This window comes from Agelaius phoeniceus, chromosome 7, assembly GCF_051311805.1.
Source record: "Agelaius phoeniceus isolate bAgePho1 chromosome 7, bAgePho1.hap1, whole genome shotgun sequence".
NCBI lineage: Eukaryota > Metazoa > Chordata > Aves > Passeriformes > Icteridae > Agelaius > Agelaius phoeniceus.
In genome coordinates this window covers 41,856,225-41,878,270 of record NC_135271.1, presented here as the reverse complement: position 1 = coordinate 41,878,270, position 22,046 = coordinate 41,856,225, and the positions used below count along the sequence as shown (strand labels likewise).

At 44.0% G+C, this 22,046-nt stretch overlaps 1 protein-coding gene across 1 annotated transcript; it reads right to left on the bottom strand.

Moving 5' to 3' along the window:
- Nucleotides 1-1,114: 1,114 nt before the first annotated feature.
- On the bottom strand, nucleotides 1,115-20,860 carry SCTR (secretin receptor). The gene is given in 15 exon segments (XM_054636447.2): nucleotides 1,115-1,291; nucleotides 2,311-2,352; nucleotides 2,535-2,673; nucleotides 2,772-2,863; nucleotides 5,497-5,566; nucleotides 6,104-6,164; nucleotides 6,254-6,407; nucleotides 7,243-7,375; nucleotides 8,376-8,473; nucleotides 8,768-8,871; nucleotides 12,714-12,824; nucleotides 17,018-17,144; nucleotides 20,636-20,734; nucleotides 20,737-20,793; nucleotides 20,795-20,860. Coding segments are annotated over 15 exon segments (1,530 nt in total).
- Between the last annotated feature and the right edge of the window lie 1,186 nt (nucleotides 20,861-22,046).

The following is a 22,046-nucleotide window of genomic DNA, read 5'->3' as shown; positions in this document are numbered from 1 at the left end:
GAGAGAAGTGATAAACACCATTTGCTTTCAGTTCAAGCATCTTTGCCCTTGAAGAAACCCAGCCAAAAATCACCCCAACCAGGGAAATGTGGATACAAAATCAAGTAGGAGATTTGATTTCATTTGTCAGATGAATTATTTTATCCTTTCCCTACTCAAAACATGGAAATCTGCTTAATTATGTCCTTAAGATCATAAAGCTGTGATAGCTTAGATACTTTTTGACAGCTTGTTACAGTGCACAGCCTTGCAGATTTCAGTACGCAGAGGGACTGTAGACTCTAAAGAGATTTTTGGTCGCCACTATGGGGTTGTTTTTCACCAGATAGTTTCTACTGTCCAGTTCAATTGACCTTCAGATGTCTCAAGAGCTTTCATTTCTTCCCTTCAAATACAAGCTGGTCAAGTCTCAGAAGTACAGACACAATATGGATGAGCTATTTTACTGAAGTTTTTATGGTCACCCTTGGAATATGTTGTGATAGCTTTGTTACCAATTCAAAATACAGATATCCAAATTGGACCACTGTTGTTCCCAAGGTCTCCACCGCTAAAAGAGGCAAAGGCAAAAACCTATCTGAGCCACTGTCACTGGAGCAATGGATATACAGAGAGGAAACTGGAGCTCAGCTGTGCCTTATGTTCTCAATGCCCATCATCCATTCATCCATCACCACAACAGAGAGGCTTTGAACCTTGATAAATTCTAGGGAATAATTAATTTTGCATTTCAAACCCATGGAAGCTGGCATGTAACCTTCATCATATAAAATTCAATGTCCTCCCAGCTTCAAAAAAAACCACCAGCCTGACTTAGCCTGGAACATGCTGGAGAGCCACATGGAAAATGGAAGGTCACATTTAAGTAGCAGCAGGTGCGGAAAGAAACACAAATTACTGTGGGCAGAAACTCAAGGAAGAGCATAATATTTTGGCCCATTTTGCTTTGCAGAATAACCATGGTGCTGCACAGGATATACACGAAGAGATGTGCTCCAAGAACCTCTGATCCACAGCCAAGTCCCGCTTTGGATATGGACACAGGGCTCCCAGCTCAGTCCATGGGACTCAGCCATGTGTATCTGAGCGTGGGGGTACCCTCAGGTGCACAGAGTTACAGCACACTTGACCTTTGGAGGGTTCCTCTCCTGTGCTCTGCTGGGCTGGACCTCACCATCTGCATCTCTTGGGTCAAGCCACTCCCTCCATTACTCGCTGAAGTGCTGAGGTGCTGTCGCCAGTGCTTGCTTAAATGCCACTGCCTCCACTTTCTCTGAACTTCCAGCTGAACCTAGGTAGGAAGATCACAAAATACTTAGTTCAGCTAGTTTATGTTGGAGCCCTGCACTGCAGAGAGCAGTGTAACAGGAAAATGAGAGTGGGTTACCTTTGGCAAGGTTTGGGCTTAGTTATTTAAACCCCAGTTTAAAGGGTTAAGGTAGGACCTGTTCTTGACACTTCTAGTGATACTGTTGTTGCAGCCATACAACTTTCTATTTAATTGCAGGTGAAACTGTTCACAGAATCTAGCTGGCCTTAGGAAGTGTTTGGTTTAGATTTTCCAGAATTTTAATTTTAGATATAAAACCAGGGCATTTTGGCACTCTAAAGTAAAAAAAAAAAAAACCCGCAGATTTCTTTTCAAAACCACTTTTTTCTGAACCCTGTTGACAGATCAGTCTGACTATTTCAAAACCCTCCTTTATTTCAAAGTGACTTTTTCTTAGGCACTGGCTTCCTTTTCTTTCCCCTTCCAATTAGCTCTACATCTTCCAGGTTTTTATGTTTGTATGTTTCCCTCACCTCTACCAGCAGCAGCATTTCAGAGTGCAAGTTCTAGCCCAGAAGCCTGGGAGTTGTCATGCAACTATAATGGAAACAATCCCTCTACCAAAAGCTTTACCTTATAAGAATCCTAATAAACTTGGACTGGGTATAGCTTTTGATAAATTCCCTCCTAAGGACTGAGTAAATAAAGCAGCCATGGATGGGGTGGCAGATAATGGTGCCATACGTCAGAACCATCGGCTGTCAGTGTGACTGTGTGAGGGATGGTGCTCCCACCCTCAGTTCCCAGATGCTAATAATGTTATCTGATTTATGAAAGGGTTGCAGTAGTTGAGAGGTGAAGTTTGCATCTGGCATACAATTACCTAGGCTTGCCTGGTCTAGGAGGAATTTCAAGAGTGATGTTCAGTAGCTGGGAAGAAAACCCTCAGACAAAACGTGTAATTCATTGGGGGATGTATCCCACTGATTAACGAGGCATGCTTCAGCAATAAAAAAGAATGTTTTACACATGAAACTCACCTCACCATTAAGAAAACAATAAAGTACAGCCACAACAAAGCCCTAAAAGATAAAAGAACCAAAGAACCGTGGTCACAGGATTGCAGTTTCAGCTTTTGAATGGGGATGAGGCATCTCAAGGGAAATCAGCTTGGCTTTGCCATTGGAAACTCAAGTCTGTTGCAGAGTTATATGTTCTACCTCTTTTTCTTATTTTAAAGAAATAATAGCTTCTCAGATATTACCTGGAATGATCCAAGAGCCAATTCAAAAAACAGCTGAATTTCCATTGTGCCACTGTTTGCATCCTCAGGGAAAAAAGCAAAGATGATATAGTGGACCCCAAAGAGAGGGATGAGGAGGAGTGTTGACTTTGCAAGTCTCCTGAGAATGAAAACAGAAAAAGGGGAAAAGCTGGTGTAGAAGGAGCAAGAAATGCTCAGGTGGCCTTGAATGTCTTATAAGGGATGTAATGGACATACTTGTATTGGTTGAAATCACTGCTCCGTTTTTCAGGGGAGCTGAGCTTCCTCATCAGGATTCTTAAAATGTTGACAAAGAGGATGAAATTAATCTGAAAAAAAAAAAAACAAAAACAAAAACAAAGTAAGGATACAAAAGCAACCCACCAAACAACAAATCCATTATCCACTTATGTAACTGGCAGGTATCAGCAGATCCACTTTGGGGGGTTTGGACAGAGCAGAAAGAATAGAGGGGTTGGGTCTGGCCTGCCTCAGTCCATCCCAGTCTCTATTCCTGCTTCTCCAGCCTGCTTGGCCACCCTGGGCTTGGATGCTGGCTGCTTTCCCTGCTGGTTTGCTGCAGCTGTAGTTATGGAGATGGTCAGGGCTTGTTATCCAGACAAATCACCAAAGGGCAGGAAAACCAGGAGCAGGGGGTTTGTCACACCAGGCTGTGGGGTTCTGACAGCCTCTGCACAGTCTGGCCCCACTTTGGATGCCGGCAAAGGGATCCACTGGAGCTATCACTTGCTAACTGGGACTAGGAGTGCTCTTTGTTCCCTGCTGAAAACACTCCGTGTGGTTTGGGATCACGAGACAGAGTAGTTAAAAGTGGGGAGAGGAGAGAATCGACACTGGAGTTCTTCCTTTTGCATTTTCCCCCTCTGGAAGGGTGGATATCAGATAAAAATGCTGATCTGCTCAGTTTGGGAGCAGATGAGGCAATAGCTGTTTCTGCTCGTTGGACCCTCAGGCAAAGAGTGGGAGTTGCAGGGGAGGTAGAGCCGCCTGAGCGTGTCTGTCTGTCTGTCTGTCCCGTGGGGAGCGACCTCGGGCTGATCTGCCCTTGGCTTGCACAGCCTGCAGAGCCGTGTCCCTTCTGCAGCACCCTGCTCTGTGGCTGGCCCTTAACCCTTCCCTGAGCCGGGAAACACCATTGCAGAGGTGCATCCTCTTCATGGTGGGTCCAGCGTGCTGGGGGCATGGCAGCAGCGCTCTGGGGTGTGGGTCTCCCTAAAACACGGGGTCTGCTGGAGATGGGACAGACACAGCTAGTGCCTGAGTTCCTTAAAGTTACCAGATGGAAAGGGAGCAGCTGTGGCCGCTGAGGGAGCCTGGAGAGGGATGGAAATTCGGGAAAGTTGGGGAGAGAGGAGGAAAGGAGTAGAGCTGGGGGGAGCTTAGAGGTGGGGAGCATGAAGGAAAGAAATACTTCAGGGGTGGTGGGAAGCAAAGGAGGTTCAGGTCAGGGTGTGCTGGGATTTTTAACCCATTAGGCCAGGGAAGAGCCGTGTAGGTTGAGCAGGGCTTTTCACTGATAAAAACCACAAGGGAAGGGGAAGCGTTGGGATTCCTGCCCGGAGGAATTGCCCGCGGGCAGCGCAGAAATGAGCGAGAGCCTGGGAGCACAAAGGTGTTTATCGGTGCTGGTTTTCTGCCCTTTCAACTGCTGAAGGCTGTGAGGAATACAGAGATTAGATCTGGGTTTTTAAGATCTGGCTGTTGGTTTGGTTATAGGCTTGAGTAGAGCCTCTTTTGAGGAAAACCTGCAGAGTCACGCAGGTGGCTTCTGCCCTCAGTAGCGAAACAAGGCAGGATCAGCATTCTGAGGACACTTGCGAGGCGATAGTGGGTGGAGGCTGCCAAAAGATAAACTAAGATTGTGCTTTTTGTCTTGCCTGGGTTTCGTTGGCTTTTATATATAACTCAGTGGCTCCTAGCATGAGGGTTGTTTCATAAAGAAAAATAAATGCCATGACCCCAAATCACTTGTGCGTTCTGCTGCTTGTCTTGTGGGGACGCAGGTTGCTCACTGGTCAATAGGAGCAGAACGTTAACCCACCATCTCTGCTGCCTGGCTTTCTGAGAAGTGTGCAAGTGTTGCAGTTTGTGTTTTGCAAACCAAATGCTTCTTACTGCAGAGATGAAACCTCAACCAGCTCTTGAGGTTTCACACCCTTGGGGTGTCAGTAAATTGAGAAAACCCATTTTTTGGGGGAGGGTTTCAGACAGGTCATTGCAGCACGGTCTGACTCAGAGCATCTTCATCGGGCAGAGCTATCCCAAGCAGCAGCTCCCACTCCCTGGTACCTAAGGCTCTGAAGAAGAGTACCAGCAAATGCTCAAAACACAGGTGCTGAGTATTATACACACCAAACTGCTCTTGTCATCACTACTGCCTTGCACTGGGCAGGCTCACTCTGACTTCCAATGCCTGTGCCTTAATTCTCTGAGCAGTGCCTCAGTGCTGCCCACTAATATGTGATGCGTGCAGCCTGTGAACTGTTTTCATTCCTGAAAACAAAAGCCAATGGTCATGTAAAGCAAGTTGGTTTTGGCTTTGCTGAGAGAGGCATTGACCAGAAGACACAAAAGTAATTGTACTGAAATGTACAGCCACTCATTTCTCCTCCAGAGCTTTCCTTGAAACAGTCCAAAACAAGCTTCCACAAAACAGCCAAGTTCATGTGAAATCAACAGGATGTGGAAACCTGATCTTCTTCAGGCACTTGCTTCTTGGAAGGACACTCTAGCTTTTCTTGTGCATTTAGCTCTGGGGCATTAGTTACTAAGTCCTGCTGAGCAGAAGTTGCTTAAGCAGTAACTCATGGGTCACACCAGTTCAGACACATGCCTAAGATCAGTTCATTAACACACTTCTAAAGCATGTTGAGTAGATGAGCTGTGACTTCACAGTATTTGAAAATACAGTTTGAATCTGGTTGTCTCAGAAAAGACTTACAAATATAGACACAACTATAGGGCCTCTAATGATCCACCAGGTATTGGCATCAGTGTTAATGTCCCAACACCTGTAAAAATAGAAGGTGCAGTCAGTTATCAAAACATTGGTATCTTTTCAAACAGGTTTAGTCTGTTTTGCACCTTAGATAGGCCCCTATTCTCTTTTCTACAAAACTAATTTCCTGTTCTCACTGAGTGGTACAACGTGTCTGACAGAAAACTGCCCACTTGCACGGGACAGAAACAAGTCCTTCCCTTAAAGCACAAACACGGTTCAAATTTTGAAAGGGAGAAGAGAAAGAAACAAAGTTTAACTGTTCAGAAAGTTAAATACAGATACTGAAAACATGTGGTCTGAATTCATACCTGAAGGCTACCTCCTACGCTTGAAAATGCTCAAATGGAATTGGAAGCTTTTCCTCATGTTGCTCAGCTGTACCTCTCTACTCACACCCACACTAGGATGCAGGCCCCCACCACAGCAGGGTGTTGATTGATTTACTTGCTCCCAGCAATTAGAAATGAGCAGGATCCCATGGAACAGCCTGCACAGGGCCTGCATGCTCCCCCTGGCATGCCAGCTTCCCCCACTCCACACCACTTACCCAATATTTTCATGGAGCTGCCGAGCGGTCGCCCATGCAGCCACAAACACCGCTGGGGCACCTGCAATTGGAAAAACCAGTTACTGCTTCACAAGTCCATGCCAAAGGCAGGAAAAACCCAGTTGTCCTCACTGAAGGGAGAACCAGTACCCCATCCGAGGGCGATGAACCACAAGAGGAACTTTCTTTCCGAGAAGAAGGAAATCACCAGGAGAGTGTGGAGGTACAGTCCTTCCACCAGGAGCCAGCTGTAGTTAGACATGATGCAATACTGAAAGAAGACCATGGTGAGCTTACAGCCAGCCTGAGGAAAGAGAGGATAATTAGCTCCTGCCTGGGTTTGTTCCTACCTTCTAGCAGAGATAGCAAGCTGTAAATTAATCTTGGCAAATAGAGATTTTATAGCAATTAGGGGACTAAATGGGTGTCCTCGAGACAGGGGTTCACATGACAAGAAAGCAGAGCTGGCACTCCTAAATGCATTAATCAACTGCCTCACTAGGAGAACTGAACATGTCATGGACACTTGGATTCAGGTTACTGTCCCAGGGGAATTTCACTATTACTATCTTCCTAGTACCAGTAACACAAATATCACCTTAGAGAAGGATATGAATGTATTATCAATCCTTTTTTTTTTTTTTTCCCAAGAAAAGCAGTTGATAAAGACAAACTAAAATGTTCTCAAAATGGTTTTTTTTCTGCAATTTCCCAGCAAAACCAGTGGGATAAAATAAAACAAAACAAAACAAGCCTATTTTTGTTCCTCTCCCTAATTCTTATCTTTTAGTTTAAACCATTGACCATCATCTACAGTGTTGCTCACCCCTCCTCAGACCCAAATTTTCAAAATAGTTTGCTGCCAATAAAAAGAAAAAAGCAAAAACATTTCAAAATTTGGGAGGTCCCAGACTGTCTGAGTGCAAGCCATATCTTACTATCAGGCCTCACACTGCAGTGTAAATTAGCAATATTTAATGTGTTCTCAGAGAAGGGGCAGAGCACACCTCTCTTCTCCCATAACTCCTCATGATGAACATAAAGCTGGGATGGAGATTTCCTTCCCTGTACACTAAATATCCTGCTAGGATCCTGCTGGGAAATTGAGGGGTGGAGCAAGCTGGTGAGCAGAGGGTTACCGTGTATGCCCCACAGTAATTTGTGTCCTCAGAGGAAAACAAGACTGCATCCTTGATGAAGTTGGATGAGGCTCGCAAAATGAACGATGTGAAGAGATGCATGTGGATGTAGTTCCTTGTGCAGCGAAGCCTTCTGCAAAAACAGAAGAGACAGATCCAGTGAAGTGACATTCCTCACCAATGTAAGGAACCTGTGGCTGTAAACAACAGGTTTCAATTCTTAGTAGTGATAAACTGACAAATGAAGAACAGTGTTGTTCTGTCTGTGAAAGGAAGACTGATGCATTTCCCAAGAGGGATATCCTAGAGAAGACCTTAAAAAGCTACAGTCATATCTGCTCCACTCAGGTACTAAAACAAGCTGAATGTTGCCAGGAAAATTGTGACTTCATGCCAATATTCTTGTTCTAGCATCCCTCCCTCCCTCTCTCCTTTCTGTAGTAACATGAACCCAAGGTGTTTATTCACACCTGGATGAATTTATTTATTCTGCCAGCACAGTGCACTTGTGCCTGCAGTGTTTTCTGTATTAAATCTTCACATAGTCTGTGTCCAGAGGCTGTGCAGCCTGAATATAAATTTGCAAAGTAGTTGGGTTTCCTTTGCCCAGAGGTGCCGCCCTGACATTTACTGTAAGGGAAATTATTTCACTGAATAAGCAGCACAGTACAAATTCCAGGTTACAGGGATGAGTGAAGATAAGCTGCATGTCAGATTGCTAATAGAAACCTGAAGCACTTTACTGCAAATCAGTGCAGTGGCACTTAGAACAAAGTTTTAGCCACAGCCTCAAGTGGGGAAAAGAGCAGCAGGGGGAAAGACACTCTGCCCAAGGGACACTGAAATCATGGGAAGACCTCATCAGGGAGTTGGTGCAAATGCCATTTGCAACATGCATCCAGCTGTGATTTGGAAAGAAAAGGAGAGCACAATACAATGAGCAGCCCTGACATTTTCTGGGAGACCAGGTTCAGAGATAAATTTTGTACTATAAAGGTTTCTATAAAGATTTCTATAAAGGTTTTCAGATATACTTCAATTTTTAGTTTGTCCAGGAAGTCAATAGAAGGATTTTGTCAGCTGAGATGACCAGAAGTCCCAACCAAGCACAAACCAGAGATGGGTCTCCTCACCTAAAGGAGGCCAGGACCACCAAAGCTATCATCAACGTCACAAGGGAGGTGCAGTATCCGATGGTGTACATGGTCTTCAGGGTCATGAAATAGGAACGCTGCAGGGGAACATATAATCACATCTTTACCTTGCCTGCCTGGTAGACATCAGCCCATAACAAATGAAGGATCCTTCCTCCTTTTTAATGAATATATTTTCTTGTAAAATTAGCTACTGAAATTTCACCTTGAGCAACCACTTCCAATCATTTGCAGGAAGTATTCATGCTGAAAACCACCAATAGCAAAAACCCCACCTGTGTTAAATCACAACATCAATCAGTATCTCCTAAAATTGTTTCTCCCCAGGGCCCCAGAGCAGCAGATCTGTGCTCACTGGCACTCAGACTCACTCTGGCCTCGTTGGTGGTGTCATTGACATTGTAGCCACAAGCAATGTCAGGCCTCGGGTACGGCTCTGACCAGCCCTCACTTGTACAGTTTCGGTACACAAAACCTGTGTGGTAACAATAAAAAACACAGAATGGGTTATGACCATTTCCAGTTTTATCTTTGTTGTCCTCAGTCACCATGTAGGGTTGCCTCAAGAGCCAGGAGAGTGTGTTGCCCCAGGCAGTGCTCTCTGCATAGCTGGAGGCAAAATGCAGCTGAGCTGATTCTGTTGATACTTGCCCAGTGTACTTGTGTGGGTCATAATATTGTTTGCCCACTCAGGGATGATTGTGATGGATGTGTTTTTATAAATTGCAACATAAATAATACTGCTCGGTACATCTGGTGTTTCTTGGCCACTATTCCAAGATCAGCAAACACATGACTTGTTCAGCCACAGATTCAAGCTCCATGCAAACCTGATACTCTGCTGAATGCTTCCACCTCCTTACTGTGGTTTGTCATGCTCCAAATAGAACACAAAACTGTAGATGGTCACAGATTTTCAGTAAGATTTAAATAAATACTAAAAGTCTTTTCCCTACACTGGGCATTATTTTACACAGTTGATTTCCTTGTTTGCTTGCAAATTAAAGGTTAGGAAGAAATTCCCCTCTTAAACTCAGCTTCTGGAAAGCTGAGTACTGGAGTCCAACTGTGTCCCTTGGAGCTGTCTTCAGAGAAAAATAGACATTTGCAGAATTCAACTCATTTTTCATACTGGTATCCACAAAGGGCAGTTTGTCTGACCCTTTTCTGCTGGGATGTCTGACTTTTAGACTCCTAATGATGAGTGAGATGAATGCCCAGCAAGCTGCACATGGCTGAACAGGATAGTTTTGAACTTGTCCACATTAAGTTTGGCTCTAAAGTGGAAGTGTGAAGTCCTGGGCACTTACAATGTCATTGGAAGAAAGTGGCCCTAGTAGGCATGTTATGTGCTGAAGAGAAACTTTTACAAAGAAGTAAAACAACTTCCCACTGTCCTAATCACATTGATCTGCCTGGTAAGAATCATACTTCAGAAACATGGAGTGAAATCCTGGCTTTGTTGCAGTGATGGCAATGCTAGCAGGTATTTAAAGGGGACGTGAAACCAGCAGTCCTTCTTAGTACAAGCCTTTCCAGAGGGCACCATAAAAGTCCATTTTTTTCCCACACATTTAGCCATGAGGACTTTAGGGTGTCTGGCTCTTGCAAAACACCCATTCAGTGCTGAGGGAACTGAGGGAGATGCATATCCAGCAGTGTTTGGCAATGGTTTATCCTCTTTGGAGCCCTGCTGGAATTGTCAGGACAGAATCAGGGCTCCTGCTACCTCTGGGCTAATGCTGGTGACCTGACAGCATGTCTGCACTTGATTTGAACTCACCTCTGTAAACCTGCAAGGCACAGCAAACAGGCTTAGAACCCTGAGTGGAAAGAGCTCTGGGTGTGTCCTTATCAGACTATTATTCTGATGCTGTTTTGAACATCTTGTTCCAACTTTGCATCTTTGAAAAGGCCAGGCTTGCTTTATGAGCCAGGTTTTCTACGTTTTGCTGCAGTGCAGCAACAACAGGAAAGAAGAAGCTCTCCCAAAAGGTGCTTCTGTCTTGGCACCCAGCAAGGGGGTGGTGTGGTGGGAGATTCTCTACTTCAGCATCAGCTATTAAGACACACTTACTTGACTTGGAGCAAAGCACTGTGCTTGTAAACATGCCTGTGACTGTTTGGTGCTCGAGGCTGTCAAAGCAGATCAGACAAGAGGAGGTGAAGTTCTGTGTGGGTGTGCAGATGCTATTGCACAAGAGATTGTGCCAGGCACATCATATGGATGGGCACAAGGAAAATTTTTACAATGCTCCTGAGTTATAGGTTATTATACACACACACTGGGGAAACTGCAGCATGCCCCACTCAGAGCAGACTGGGTGTCTGCAATCTGTCTAAGGATTTGGCTTGGTGTTTACTGGTACTTTGGAATTGCCTAGGCAAGTAGGAACTCTGGCTAAAGGGATGGCTGTGGGACTGAGGCTATCTGAGATGGCCTTTGCCTCTGAATCATCATGATTGTCACACCTTCCTTCATTCCTTGCCTAAGACACCATGCTCAGTTCTGTTACTCGGTTCCAGATAATTTTGTTTCTTTGGTCTGCTATGTAGAAAGGGACCAGACAGTCTGGGCTGCAAATCCAAGTCTAGAAGTGGGCACAGAGACCAGGGTTTGGGCAGAGCTCAGCGCCATCCACAAGGCTTAACAAATGGGCCTTTGGCATTTGTGGCTGCTCATCTGCTTTGTAAGTGGTGAGGAGAGAAAACCTCTTCTTTTCTTTTGAAGTGAGCAGATCTTTGTTTTTCTTTTTCAAAACTGTTTCAAACAGGGCAATGACTGTAGCAGTAAATAAACTCTGGAGTCACAAGCCAACCACAGTACAAAACCAAAGAAGAAGGTGGCCATGAGAATGAGGTTAAACTGTTGCTGACTTTGACCCAAAATGCCAGATGCAGAGACTGAAATAAGATGCTAACGATGATGGACCAGGTCTTGGGGCTCTGTTTTGAACACTGTCACTCTGATTACTATTTATCAGCTTCTCGATAAAGAGGGCAACTAAAGTTTAAGCTGACTATCTCCAAGATCAGGGAGTGAACATCTGAGATGTAATTATGACCTTTGGATGTACAAATTCCTGCTTTCTTCCCCGGTGAGGAGGCCAGAGGCAGGGAGCAGTTCCCTCTAGTGGCTGGACCAGCAGGGATTTCAGTTCCTACATTTAAGGGCTGGGATCACTGCGCTGAAGTAGATGCCAGACAGATGGTTTCCTCAGCGATCTAAGCCTTTGTGTAGTTTATCCTTTGGCTTTAAACCAGCTTAAAGGGCTCAAAGGGCAGATAATGTTCGTGTGTACAGAAAGTAGCAAGGTTTTTATTTTAATCTGAGTGGCTCATGTCTGATTTCATTTAAAGAGCACTAAGTGCTTCTCCTTTGAGTTATGTAATCTTTATTAGACAATCTAATACTTTGTCTCCTGTTCCTCCCTTCATAAAATGAATCTGTCTGCTTTTCTGTAAGTACTGGACCTCATTAATCTGTGCCCTATAACTGAAGAATGCAAAACCCTCTTCTCATTTGAATCATTAACTCCTGAAAGAGAAACATAAACACATTTCTTCAGCATTACTGAAAAGCAGAAATGAACAGAAAGCAGGCTTACTTAATAGCTCATGATTACTGTAGTCTACTGGGAGTAAATTTCACTTCATTTCTAGCTTAGATATCCCAGAAAAAAAGGACAAAAAACATTGCTTGAGCTCACCTCTGTTTGAGTGAATTGTTTGGTGAGCCATGAAACCTGAATTTCCATGAGATTGTGTCGCTTGTATGGATCCTGTCACAGGCAAGAGAGAAATCTCCAGAGCAGATTTCCTCTTAATGAAAGCAAAAAAAGGGATCTTTTCTGCCTGCCTGGCTGGATGTTTTGCCAAAACTCATGTGAACCTAATGCTGTGTGAAGTTTTGTCCCCATCAAGCTTCTCTGGGGCCAGCCACTGGCTCTAGGAGTTATTAAAAGGGAAAGACAGGAATACACAGAAGTTGAGTGGAGAAAACACTTTTCCTTGAGAAACCATGCTAAAAACCTGCTTTTCAGGATAGCATTTAATTCCTGCACTTTTTTCCATCTGGCTAGAAAACACAAACACTTAAAAGATCTTGCTACTTTAATTCCAAGCTTTTTCATGTTCACCTTAGAGGAGGAAACAGACATGCCTAACTATTGTTCTTCAAAAGCAGGAGGGAAAAATATTCATTTCATGTTCAGATCTGAGCATGGCATCTTTGTAAAGAAATAAAAAATAAAGTGTTTAATAAATAAGTGTTTAATAAAAAACATCTGGGTGAGAAAACCATTATTTTAGCATTACCTTTTTTCCCAGTCAGCATCTGAAAGAATTCAGGGCAGTGAGCATTGACAGTCTGTCCCACAGTGGATGAAGGCCAGCAGCTCATGTTGTCCCACATTCCAGCACATCTGCCTGGGGGGGCAACAAGGGAATACCATAGAGCATCTCCCAGGGACATAACACCATGAAACTTCTTCCAGCAATGAAACACTGGGAGACATCTCCAAGCATCTCCCACGGACCAAGGCAGCTACAGGAACAAAGATGCTCAGTGCTCCGAAAAGCAAGCTGGATGAGACCTGGATAGGACAGAGCAGGTCCTGATTGCTTCAAACCAGCCCCAGCAAGCTCCCAGACTTGTCCCAGTCTTGTCATTGATCCCACTGGTCTCTGCTAGACACACAAACAGCAATTAGAGTCATTCTGAACTTCACATCAGGTCTTTTGCTACCTAACTGTTTGCTGGTAACTACTGAGTGGCCCTGGAAAGATGAAAGAAATCAGATGGGAATTTTTAAACTTGTTTCAGTCTTTCTAAACCTTTCACTTTGAGTCATTCTAATGTTTTCCTTACATAATATTTTTGTAAATATGAAAAAATGCAACTGGATGATCCTGCTTGAGCAGGGAGATTTGACCTGATGATCCATAGGTCTTTTCCAGCCTCACCAATTCTGTGATTCTGTGACTAGGAATTTTAAAAGCTTCAGAATTATGCTTAAACCACAGATCACTTAAATCACAGACTATTCTGAGTTGCAAGGGACCCACAAAGAGAGTACAACTCTTAAGTGAATGGCCCATTTGGGGATCACACAAAACCTAGGCATTATTAGCACTATGGAGCACTATGTTTTAACCAACTGAACTAATCTCATCATACTGGGGAAAGGATAGAGAGGAATAGCATCAATGTCTTCCTTTTATTACCATAAATACTTCTCTCTTTCACTGTGCTCAGGCTGCAGTGAAGTGAACAATGCTATCAGACCACTCACTGAGCTTGGCTGCCCAGATTCACCCCATTTCAGTTTGGTGCTTATTTTAAGGATGAGCTTCTCATGGTCCCTTCTCACAGTCAGGGAGGGAGGGAGACTTCCAGCTGCACCCTCAGCTTGACTGCATTGCCTTCTGGCAGGGCTGGTAGAGATGCATCAGGGAGCTCATCTGGTGGCCAGTGGAGCAGAGTATGATGGTGATCTCTACTTAGACATCTTGCTCTGGTGTTGGATGTTGGCATGGATTAATTTTGGCCTGAGATGCAGAGTGTTAGTGGAGAAGACCTACATTTGATCTCTTTGTACCAAAGGGAAACTGCCATTTCTTATTTTGCTCTTCCCCAGATACAGGCTGAAATCATTCAGATTCATTCCCTTTTGCCTCCACTCCCTGTCAATGGTTTTTCCCCCCTGCTTTGAGGTTTCTGCAACAAAACAGGGGGAAAAGGCCACTGGGGCATGTCAGGACTACTCTGTGCCTGCTGTATCCAGACATGTGCCGTCTGCCCTGCATGCTCCCTGAAAGCTGAGGGGAGGAAGTGCTGACCAAGCACTCTCCTCAAACACTTCATGCTTTATAAGGCCAGCCTCCATTAGCCTGACAAAAATATTTACATTTCTAGAAATGTATTGATTTCCTTCTGTGCAACAGTCGTAGTCCCTGAAAATACAGAGCTGTTCACAGCCAGGGCAGCACCTCAGCCCTGGTGTCCTCCCTTTGCCAATGTTTTTAAGTCTTGGAAAGGATTTACTTCAAAGCAAAAGTTTAAAGGCAAGCAAAGCTTCACCTTGGGTGATATTTATGACTTAACATGCTGCATTGTTTGGTTTATCGAACGTTCATGTCAACACCACAGGCATAAAAATCATAAAAATCAGACCCAATGCATAGAAAATCCTGGCAAAATTATGATGTTGGGTGGTTTCCATCCAGGAAGAGAAAACAAAAACCAGCTGAGCTACTCCTCCTGTAGGGGGGCTTCTTGCCACTCCTCATGGATAAACGCTGGAGTCTCCCACCCCTGGCTAGATAAAGAGCCTCAGGGTGGAGACAAAGCACAGCAACATCTCCCTCACAGAGCCCTGTGCTCTTTGGGATCTCCCTCAAGCAGCACTCAGAGCTTTCTCCTGGCAGCAGTACATAGTGTCACCATGATCAGGGGTTCCAGGTCCCCAGTAGCTTCTCTGCCCTGCTCCTTGTTCCCAAGAGAAGTTCCTTGTCCTCACTCATGCCCTAAAAAGACCATAACTGTGACTTGGGTTATGTTAATATTACACTGCTCCCTTTCCCAAGCTAATGCTACTATAAGGGCAGAGTCCCTTTTCCCTTTTACTGCTGGAGGATAAGAAACACTCGCTGCTCAGGTACTTGGTGCCTGATTCCCCAGCAATGAATTCCTTTGTTTGTGCCATCTTCACAGAGAAGTGAGCACTGCAGCAGAGATGGCATGGTGGGAGCTTGTCCCCTGCTTTGTCCATTTTCCTGCCTGTGCCAGTCAAAGCTGCTGGGGCAGGTGCAGGAAGGATGAGGTGTGGAAGGTGCCCCACACCCTGCAAAGCCACCTTTATTCCTCCCTGCATGACCCACCAAGGGTCTGCACTGAATTCCTCAGCTTTGTTTCTCTCTTCTTCAAAATGAAATCCTTGTATGGGGTTTTCTCCGCAGGGACTACAGGCATGCAGATACCTTAAAGGCTGGAGGTATTTTCAGGTGTGTTATTTCCCAGAATAGAAGCATTACTCCCTAATTTACCAAGGTAACAAACCTCTCTTAGAGTTTGGTAGAATTTTAGGTAGAATTACCCCATTTAAAAATTCCAATAATGAAAGGCCTTGGGTGAATTTTAAGGTGTGGATCCAGTTTAAAATTGGATTAAGTCTCTGCTGAGAAGCTACTATTTGACTGAGATAAAGCAAGACCATCTGTAAAATGGTATTGCCTGCTAATGCTACTGCAGGTACACACTAGCATGGTCCTGTGGAGTTTTACTTGTCTGCATCTGCTGTGGAGCTCTGGTGCCAAGGAAACACAGAGCTGAGCATTAGAGCCATATCACAGGATCAAAGCAGAAAAAGAAATAGTCTGACAAACCAACCTGCTCTTCACTGAAGGAAACAAACTATACTGATTTATTAGTTCTTACATGCAGATCTGCCTTGTGGAGTACCTGGATGTCTGCCATAAGGTATCCTGTCACTGCCACATGGCTGTACTGCCCTGAAGCTGTGCTCACACCCATCAGTCTGCAAGGGACAGGGATAAAACAGTAACAGAGAAAAATGCAAGGCATCCTAAGAAACCAGGCGATGGACCTTCCCTCTTGAGTTCTGTCCTTGGGCCAGGTCATAGTGAAATTGTTCTGTGTCTCCAACACTCTCTGTTAGAGAGGAAGGCTTTGAAACTAAGAAAACACCTTAAGTAACTCTAGCTCCACGTGGTAGCCTATCTGTGGGCAGGATAGCCTGCACACAGCACATCTATGGGAGCTCCTTCCCTTCTCATGCTGGGTAAGAACCTTGCCCATGTTACAGTGCACAAAAGTCACCCAGAATCAGTTCAGTCTGCAGGATTCTGTGAGTGACACAACCCCATCCTCAGTGATGATGGCTGGTCACACACTAAAAATAGTCACACGTGTTGCCTACACCCAGTGTTCTCTCTGAGATGCTGACCCAGCAGCTGCCTGGGGGAAATAACATGCAGTTCACAGGCAAGGTTTAATAATCTCTTGCACATGACCCCAGTTGCTCAGCTGTGAAAGCAAAGCTGTCTACATGATGAGGACTCAGTACCACAACTTTCCCAGGCCAAAAAGCTCCTTTGTATGATGATAAATCCTCGCTGAAATTCAAGAACTCTGTTAGGTGACAGTAACTTGGAACAAGGAGGAAGCAATGAGGACCTTCAAGCCACGTGATTGAAATGTTGGCTGTTGGTCTTCATTGATTTTTAATGTAAATATAGTTAAGTAAATTTGCAGTTGCCAGGGTGACTTTTTAAATTATCCTTTCCAAGAAGACATGATTGCAATTTGCAAGATTTTGTTGCTGGTGTGTTCCCTAGTTGTGAGGATTGCAGTCAAGCAACTGGGTTAGAAAGTTCCCACAATTCTTCCTGTCATAGTAAGGTCAAAATCCCACTCTCAAAGCCTTGTAACAGATCTTACCTGTTTTTCTGCTCTTAAAGGAGAGATGTATTCTAAGTGCATACCTCCTATGGGAAGGGATGCCAGGGTATCTGAGTTTGAGGCCCCCAGTTCATGTGATAGCAGGTTTTATCATGTGCATTTGTTCAGTACATGATAACACATAAATGTTATGTGTTACCTGAGCTCAGGAGCAGATCATTTTCAGTCGTTCTGTTCCTTGCCTCCAGGGAAAGAGTCTCCACACACTTTTCTTCCTCCCTTTTCAGGACACTCAGAAGGTCACAGACAGGTGGAATAGCTTTGATCTACAAATTTTAAAAGCAGTGGAATAACTTTTCCTCTTAAAACTTATAAAATCTCAACAGAATCTATCCTTTTTATGCTCATATTCCCCATGCAAATTTATCATTTGATTGTGAGCAATATTTCCTTGAAACACAGACAATTTTCCCAGTTTAGTCTGCATTTTTGTAGTAGCAGCAGGCGAACACAGACTGCGTTTATGTCTTCTCCCTTTTGCTGACATTACTGACATTGAGAAAAATGTGTTATTCTGCTAAATTAAGTACATGAACAGGATGCTCTTCCAAAAGACTGCAGAAACATCCAGGACACTGCTGGAGTCTCCTAGAGTAACAGAGAATTAATCACTCACCCATGGCTGTGTTAAACCATACACCTGGCAGGTCATTTTCCTGGGCACAAGTGGTCCAAATATGCCCACTGGTGGCAGACCACCCAAGCCTGTTTCCCTGCTACCATCTGGTAGCTGCAGGAGCCCACCTGAAAGCAGAATCTCACCCAGATTTTCATGAGAACCTAGATGGCAATTTATCCTAAGGTCATTTTCATATATTCCCAGCCTCCTTTCTCATAAAACCATGTGGGAATGTTAATATTCACTCAATCCTGATGTAGCAATTAAATGTGTGTTTATGTTTAATACAGCTGGACCAAAATCAATGAAAAAACCGAACAGCTACAGACCATTAAAATGACAAATATTGAAAATCATTACAAAATTATTTGCAGGACAAGGTCTTAACAGTTATGTTGTTCAGAAAAAAAAGTATTTTTACCCTTTTCAGGGTATTTTTACCAGTGTCTATTCTTTTTACACAAGAAACATGAATGTAAGTGTATGCCCATTATAATGAATTAGATAAATTCTGTCTAATGGATAAACCCAAAATCTCTATAAATTCTCACTGTGGAACTTTTATGTACATATACATAAATGCATATGTATGTACATGCATCATGAAGAGATTAGAAGTCAGTCATCAGGCTCTATTAGTTGAAAATTATCAGATAGACTTTGTTTATGTTCTTTGTTCAAGAAAGTTAACCCTGCAGCATAACATTACTGCTCAACCTAATAAATCTTGTAGTATTGCTGATCACTTTCAGATTAGATTTCGGAGAAAGAACAATCCCTGAAAACCTTGTAATGAGAACTATTACTTTTCTACAATTAAATTTTAGGTACCAGACATTAGAGACAATATTCCCTCTATATTGGCTGGAAATTTTTTGAGTATTGTATTTCTGAACAAAGTTTGATCTTTCCAGCAGTGTTATCATACCTCACCTAATTGGTCTGGTGTGTAAACTTGTGTTTAACTTCAGTATCCTCCTCCCTTGTCTTTGTGTGTCATGAAATAAATGAACTAGAAATCACCTGGTTTTGCACAATGTAATAAATTTTCTGGAATCACACATGCAAAGACTTTATATGAGAGAAACCCTCTTCTGATGCCAGGATTTGAATGCTGAGCATTTGAAGTGGCCAACAGAACCAGTCTGGGTTGCTAAGATGATACTGAACATATGCAAAAATAAATGCAAGGAAATATGTTAACAATGATCTCAGAAACAGGGGAATACTCCATCTTAAAAAAGCCTTTACATTGTGTGGGCACTGTTTTCTTTAAGAAATGTGGGTCCTAAGAAAGTTTTTGTTTTACAAAAATTTAAATTCTGTGTTATTTCTTTATGGCTAGAGTGAGGCCACACACTTTTAGCACACACAGTTGTGAAGATCACCCTGATGATCCGATACAGCATTGCTTTCTTACACTAAATGTGTTGTTCAAGCAGGAGTACAGCATAGGCAGTGCCTTACAATTCCTGTTTTACCCCACAAAGCGATGTCCACCCTATCCTTCTAATCAGCTGGATACCATTCCTGGGAATAGATGAGCAACTAACAGGATTTTAAGCCCAGGGAAAGCAGAGAGCTTCCAGGCGTGGGTTTAAAGACCTTGTTTTCCACCAGCCCTGTCCCTGAGCCAGTGTGTGCCAACACAGGCATCCGAGGGGGCAGGCTGGGTGCGCGCGCTCCGATGTTTGCGGAGCCATGCGAAAGCCGCTTCCCATGGCGCGGCCGGATAACCCCACTCTGCCAGCAGCTGTGCTCAGTCTCACTCGTGTTTACCATCCACAAGTGGGAGCAAACAGCCTGCCCCCGCTGCTGGAGAGCGAGGAGGAAAAGGGGCTCCTCTACGTGCCGTTTCTATGTCTCTTCCTAAACAGTTCCCTGAAACAGTTGTGATCTCCTTGACACTTCACCAGCTACTAAAAGGATCATTAACTCTATCCCAACTGAAACCAGGACAGAGAGAAAACCCTCTTCATATTTTGTTAAAAGACAAGATACCAATCCCATTCCAAACAGAGATAACTGTGATTAATAGATCTCTAGAACAGGCAAAATTCTGCAACATTGACAGCAACAGCTAACACAGTTTTTAAAGTGTGAAATGAGTGAATCTAAACATTATCCAAATTCACAGCCATTTCATTTTAAAATAAGTGGATTTGGTATAATAAGCATTTAAGGATTTAAGGAGCAAAAGATGCCTGGCAAAATCAAAACAGGTATTTTCAATCATTAGAAGAACCAATAGAAATAGGTGCTCTTGGGGACACCCTGAGCGATGACATCTATTTACAAAGTCCTTTAGGTAGTACTAAGAACAAGAAACCAAAATTACAAGAAAACCATCACAGTCACAATTTTTATTGCAGAAGATGATCAAAAGGCAAAAGGTTTGAAGATTGCATCCACTCCGCAATTAAAATGTCTAGGCAGAGCTCAGGTTTTCTCACAGTTGGAGCCAAATTCTCTACTGGGACAAATAAATTGATTTTTCCATTTGTTGCAATGAAACAGTGATTTGATCCTATCCTAACTTCTCACACCCAAGGTAGACATATTTCACCCCTTGTTTTATATGCATGCAAAATCTGAATAACCTGAGCCGCACCTGGAGATCACAGCCCAGGTTCCACTCTCCTTTCTGACTGATCCGAGCACCTGGAGCTCAGCAGTGACAATCTGCCACATAAATCTCAGTAAAGTGATAAAGGTGAAAAAAAGAAGACAAACTTTGTGGTATATAAACATCGCTTCACATTCCTTCCAGGGAGGCACTGCTAGATGTGGGCATTGCCCCTTAAAGGGATTGATTGCTGGTGTAAATCAGTAAAGCTTCTCTGAATGGAGTTAAATCTTTTCTCCTTCAACACAGCACCTGCTGTGTTTGTCAAAGCGTGCTAGTAACACTTGTGTCTTTATAAAGGTGGGGAAACTGAGGCATCCAGCATCTAGTCATCTGGCCACTGTCAGTTAGTGCAGGAAGCAGCAAAAGCAAGAAGAAAATTAAAAAATCCCAGGTTCTACACAGATCTTTTTAAACAGAGACACCACAACTTCATGAAATAGAGGTGCTCAGCATTACTCAGATAACATGTGATTCCATGCAAACGGGAATAAATACATCTGAGCACCTACCGGGACAGTTGAAATCCAGAAGATCACCCAGATGGTCCACATAGTCAATCACAGTCTGTTTCCTTCATGCCTCATGCATCAGAAGTCAGCATGCTGTTTGTATGCTCTCCAGCGTGGCTCCTAGCTCTTTTCACTTCATCCTTTTCCCTCCTTGCCTTTTTCCCTTCCCAGCTTTGACCATCCTTAGCCAATGTTTCTCTCCAGCTGCTGAGCTCTAGAGAGCATCAGCAGTGACAGGACCCCCCCTCCTGTCCACCCTGCAACTCTCCTCCTCCTCTGCAGAAGCGCCCTGTCCCAAGAATTACAGCACTTCTCTTGAGCATGTTCCTACTGCTGTCTGCCTCCCTTCCTGGCTATTATTCACTGTTATTGATGGGTGTTGCTGGGCAATGATCGTTCCTCATGCTCCCACGATAAGGGACCAAGCAGGACTGCCCTGTAAGATGTCAGCCCCACAATGGCAGGGGCAAACAGACAAGGGGAAGTACAGCTCCGGAATAAGTTCTCTGCTGAGAAACCGAGTTGGAGGAATGTGTTTCAGGCTGCCTGCACTGCTTCTGCTCTCGATAGCTCTGCACATGCTTCCCACAGGGAGCATACATCCCTGAGAGGCAGAAATCAGGAAGCTGGCAGACCTTGCTGCAGGTGAGCCAGCTGCCTGCATGTCCCACCAAGCCCAGCTGAGCACAGCTGCCAGAGCCAAAGACAACTTCTAGTCTAGGATAAACAGGGAATCTGCTCTTCCCTTTCAGAGAGGACTCCAAATATTCCCTAGATTTCATCCTCTTATCCAGCATCTGAAGAAACAGCCAGTCTGCATTTCATCCAAATGCTATAGGCTGTAAGGTGTCATTGCATTTGGATCCCACTGGTACCTTGTTGCTGGGATGTAGATTCAGACATCCTGCGTTTCCCAAAGATAGTTCCTTGGCAGTCGCCTCACCTGTCAGCAGAGCACTCTTTATTGTTCCTGGTTTTGTTTCTGTGGCAAAACTATTGTGAAGGGGCTGTGTGCTTAGCTGGGTGTGAGCTCCCAGCTGCCAAGGCAGGCACTCCAAACCCTTGCTGGTCACATTCACTTCTAGCACAATACTGAATACAGCTTCAAAAGAGAGCCAAAGTTTGCACTGTGTACCAGTGCTCTTTCTGAAAGCACGGCAGTCCTCAGCTTGTCTCAAAACATCTTTTACCACCTATTCCAATTTCCCATCACCAGACAGGTCAAATTTAATGAAGTGCTGCCCAGAACACAGACGTGCTCCAGGTTTACCAGTAAAGTCAATGACTAGGAAAAACATCTGGCTAATTGCCTGTGCACTGAAAATCCTGCTATTGGATTAAACAAGTTATCCACTGAGCAGCACAAAAAAATGAAGGAATTTGGGCTGCCTAGCAAGTGCTGCCCTTTCCA